General features: G+C 58.3%; 1 protein-coding gene across 1 annotated transcript; it reads left to right on the forward strand.

The window, feature by feature from the left end:
• Nucleotides 1–1774: 1774 nt before the first annotated feature.
• LOC104460305 (osteoclast-associated immunoglobulin-like receptor) lies at nt 1775–2923 on the forward strand (the record flags this gene model as incomplete). The annotated part of the gene is made up of 4 exons (XM_010079742.1): nt 1775–1805; nt 1889–1924; nt 2125–2394; nt 2642–2923. Coding segments are annotated over exons 1-4 (619 nt in total), but the record flags the coding sequence as incomplete, so codon positions are not given.
• Between the last annotated feature and the right edge of the window lie 597 nt (nt 2924–3520).

The raw sequence follows: 3520 nt of genomic DNA on the forward strand, positions 1-3520 counted from the left end.
GGACAACTCCTCAAGAGGCTGCAGCTTCATGGGGAATCATAGAATCACAGACTGGTTTGGGTGGGAAGGGACCTTAAAGATCATCCAGTTCCACCCCCTGCCATGGGCAGGGACCCCTCCCACTAGCCCAGGTTGCCCAAAGCCTCATCCAGCCTGGCCTTGAACCCCTCCAGGGATGGGGCATCCACAGCTTCTCTGGGCAACCTGGGCCACTGCCTCACCCCCCACACAGGAAAACATTTCTTCCTCACATCTCATCTCAATCTCTTTCAGCTTAAAACCGTTGCGCCTCATGCTGTCACTCTGTTCCCAGATAACGAGTGCCTCCCCAGCTCTCCCACAGGCCACCCCCAGCTCTGTGCTGGCTGCGTAGGGCAGAGCTGGGGGTGAGCCGGGGGCTGTTCCCCACTGGGCACTGGTGAGCCAGAGCAGTCTGGGGTCCCTCAGCTCCGTGTGGACAATGGAGGCTGTTGAGATGAATGAGGCTGAAGGGAGGTTGTCCAAGGAGATGCCAAGAATTAGTCGAGACTGGGGGAAGCAAAGTGGGGTGAGGCAGGAGACGGGGCCAGAGGAGTTGCCCTAGGAAAGGAGAAGGCGATGGGGCAACCTGCTGCACAACCTCTCCTGCCCACGACATCTCCAAGGGAGAATGAGATGGCACCCAAGGAGGCTGGAGGCCTGGCCCAGGTGTGGTGGGAGGGAGCAGTTATATGGAGGAAGGACCTCGCTGCTGCTCCAGCACAGGACTGGGGAGGCTTGGATGGACGAGGAATGAGGCCAGCCCTGTGGGGTGGACCTACAGGCAGGAGATATTGCTGTCCCTTCTCCAATGAAAGACACCATAGTTGACAAAACAGCCCCTGAGGAACAGAAGGGAAACCAAGTCACTTCCCTCTGTTCCCCTCGGTGGAGCCACCAAACCTGCCCCACAGCCGTGGGGAAGGGCACAGCGTGGTCATGGCCTGTGGCTGGACCTAGTGGCCTGCCCCAGCCACCCCCTGGTCTGCACTGCGGCGGGGGGGCACCAAGCGGGGTTTCTGGGCATGACGAGGGGCATGACGTGGTGCAGGGGTCTTCCTGGACCTCATCGAGAAAAGCCTGTCAGCAAACTGAATAATAAATATGGCATAGAATAAAGAGGAATACAGATCCCAAGTAAATCTGACACCCTTCAGATGCCGGGCACACCTCCACGGGTGGGATTTGCACAGCATGCCGTGGGAAAGTCTATCTGGGCCCGTCAATGCTGCAGGGAAGTGGGGTGCCCTGCCTCCAAAGGGGTGTAAGATTTGCTTGCTGCCTGTAGTCCCCTTTTTATTCTGTCTTATTAAAACAGCTGTTTGATTACACTGCTTGTTGGAGCTTTCTCATCAAGATTCAGAAAGTGTCCCGTGCTGTACCTTCTCCCCGCCCAGTTGCAGAACATCACCCTATTTCGCAAGGGCCGAGAGGAAGCCATTTCCCCATCAAGTGACCAGAGCCAAGAAAGAGAAACAAAAAAAGCCCCGATGATAGCTTTGCTCCTGAGGTCCTCAGGATCCTAAGACCAGGTCGTCACAGGGGCCCAGCCCTGGACATTCTGGGACACTTGAACCACCCCAGCCCTGCAATTGTGTCTGCAGAAACACAAGCCGTGGGACCGAAGATAGCTTGTGATAACAAGGGCGTATCAGGACCCAGAGGAAGCCACCCAGCTGCTCAGTGCCTCCGGCCAAAGCCTTCCTCTGAAGAAGTCCTGATTCAGCTGAGGACGCAGGGAGCCAAGAGGGACACGATGCTGCCCGTGACCCGTGTCCTAGCCTTCGGTGAGTGCTGTGTGGGGTCCCAGAGGGCAACGTGAGGTGTCCAGAGACTCCACAGAGATGCTACATGACTGCTTCTCTTGCAGGTGCTTGGCTGGTGGCTCAGAGCAAGGCTACACCAAGTGAGTATCATGAGGAGGGAGATGGGGGGTTTGGACACCTCTCTGCTTCCCCATCCATCTCCAAGGGCGCTTCCCCAGCCCCACAGATCAAAACTCGCCCTTGTGGGGAGATGGGGCCTGGAGCCAGGTCCAGGCTCACCGCAGGGCAGCTGGTGCTGGGGACTCCCCATGTTCCTGGCAGCGTCTCCCTCCCTGTGCAGGTGCCCCCACAATCTCCATCTTCCTGAAGCCGCCTGGGCTGATCGCACCGGGAGGCTCCACCACCATCTGCTGCAGTTGCCAGTGTGACAGTGGGAACTTTGTGCTGTACAAGGATGGCCACCAGCTCCGTGCCCTGGAGCTGCGTGGCAGCAGGGCCGAGTTCTCCATCTCTAATGCCACTCGAGAGGACACGGGCGCCTACAGCTGCCATTACCTGGAGAGAGGCACTGTGCTGGCTCGCAGCGAAACCCTGGATGTCAGGGTGCAAGGTGAGGGGCATGCTGTTACCCCTTCACGTGGGGTCAGGCGCCACATGGGCAGCCTGGGATGCACGTAGCCACTTGGCTTCCCCGTCCACATGATGGGGAAGGTTTTTCCCTTCTTCCCTGGCTTGGACAGGTAGGGACCATCTTCACCTCTGCCTGAGCCAGGTGCTGGAGTCATGGAGCTCCTGGTGGCTCCGGGCACTGCGTCAAAGCCCTGCACACTTTCTCATGCCCTCTCCTCTCCCCACAGAGTTACGTCTCCCCAAACCTGTCCTCTCTGTCCTACCTGGGCCTGAGGTGGCTGCAGGGACTTACGTGACGTTCCGCTGCGCCATCGCGCACTCCGGTGCTGGCTGTTTCCTCTACCTGGAGGGCCAGGTTGAAGCCTTCAATTTGCCCCCAAAGGAACATGACTTCAACCTCTCCCATGTGCATAAAAGCAACGAGGGCCGCTACAGCTGCCAGTGTTTCACCAGGAATGTTTCATTCCAATGGTCTGCTGTCAGCAGGACCCTGGATTTGGTGGTGAGAGGTGAGACAATGCCCCAGCCACATCCTACTCTTCCTCCCTGGCACCGGCTAAATCCTGGGGGAACTAGAAAAGAGGATGTGGGGGAAGAAAGCACCTGTAGTAAGGGTCTAAGCAGGGGATTACAGCTTCCTTCAGATGTGTTTGAGCCTTGCCAGTGCCCTAGAGACCCTACAGATGACCTATAGACCCCATAGATACAGGGTTTCTAGGCTACCAGCTGGGGCCAAGGGGCAGGGGACACCTATGCCTTCACCTACCAGCCCCAGGGACAGTTGTCTCAGCACAGCCCAGTGGCACCGCCTGGCTGGCAGTGGCAGGTGAGGGCCAGCTGCATGTTCCTGTCCTCGTCCCCATCTTTGGTGCCGCTGGGCGGGGTGACAGGTCAGCAACTGTGGGTAGGGGATGTCCCAGGGGCAGGAATCTGGGAGGTAAGGAGAAGTCCTTGGGGCTCCCTTTAGCTCTCTATGAACTTCCCTTTATCCCTCCTTACCCCTGGAGCTCCCCAGCACGTCCCCTTGTCCACACGTGGCTGTTTGCCCTGGGACCCCCATATACACCCCTCCCATCCCTTTGGGTGCCCTTTGCCCCCACGGGACT

Source organism: Pterocles gutturalis, unplaced genomic scaffold (assembly GCF_000699245.1).
Source record: "Pterocles gutturalis isolate BGI_N339 unplaced genomic scaffold, ASM69924v1 scaffold19824, whole genome shotgun sequence".
NCBI lineage: Eukaryota > Metazoa > Chordata > Aves > Pterocliformes > Pteroclidae > Pterocles > Pterocles gutturalis.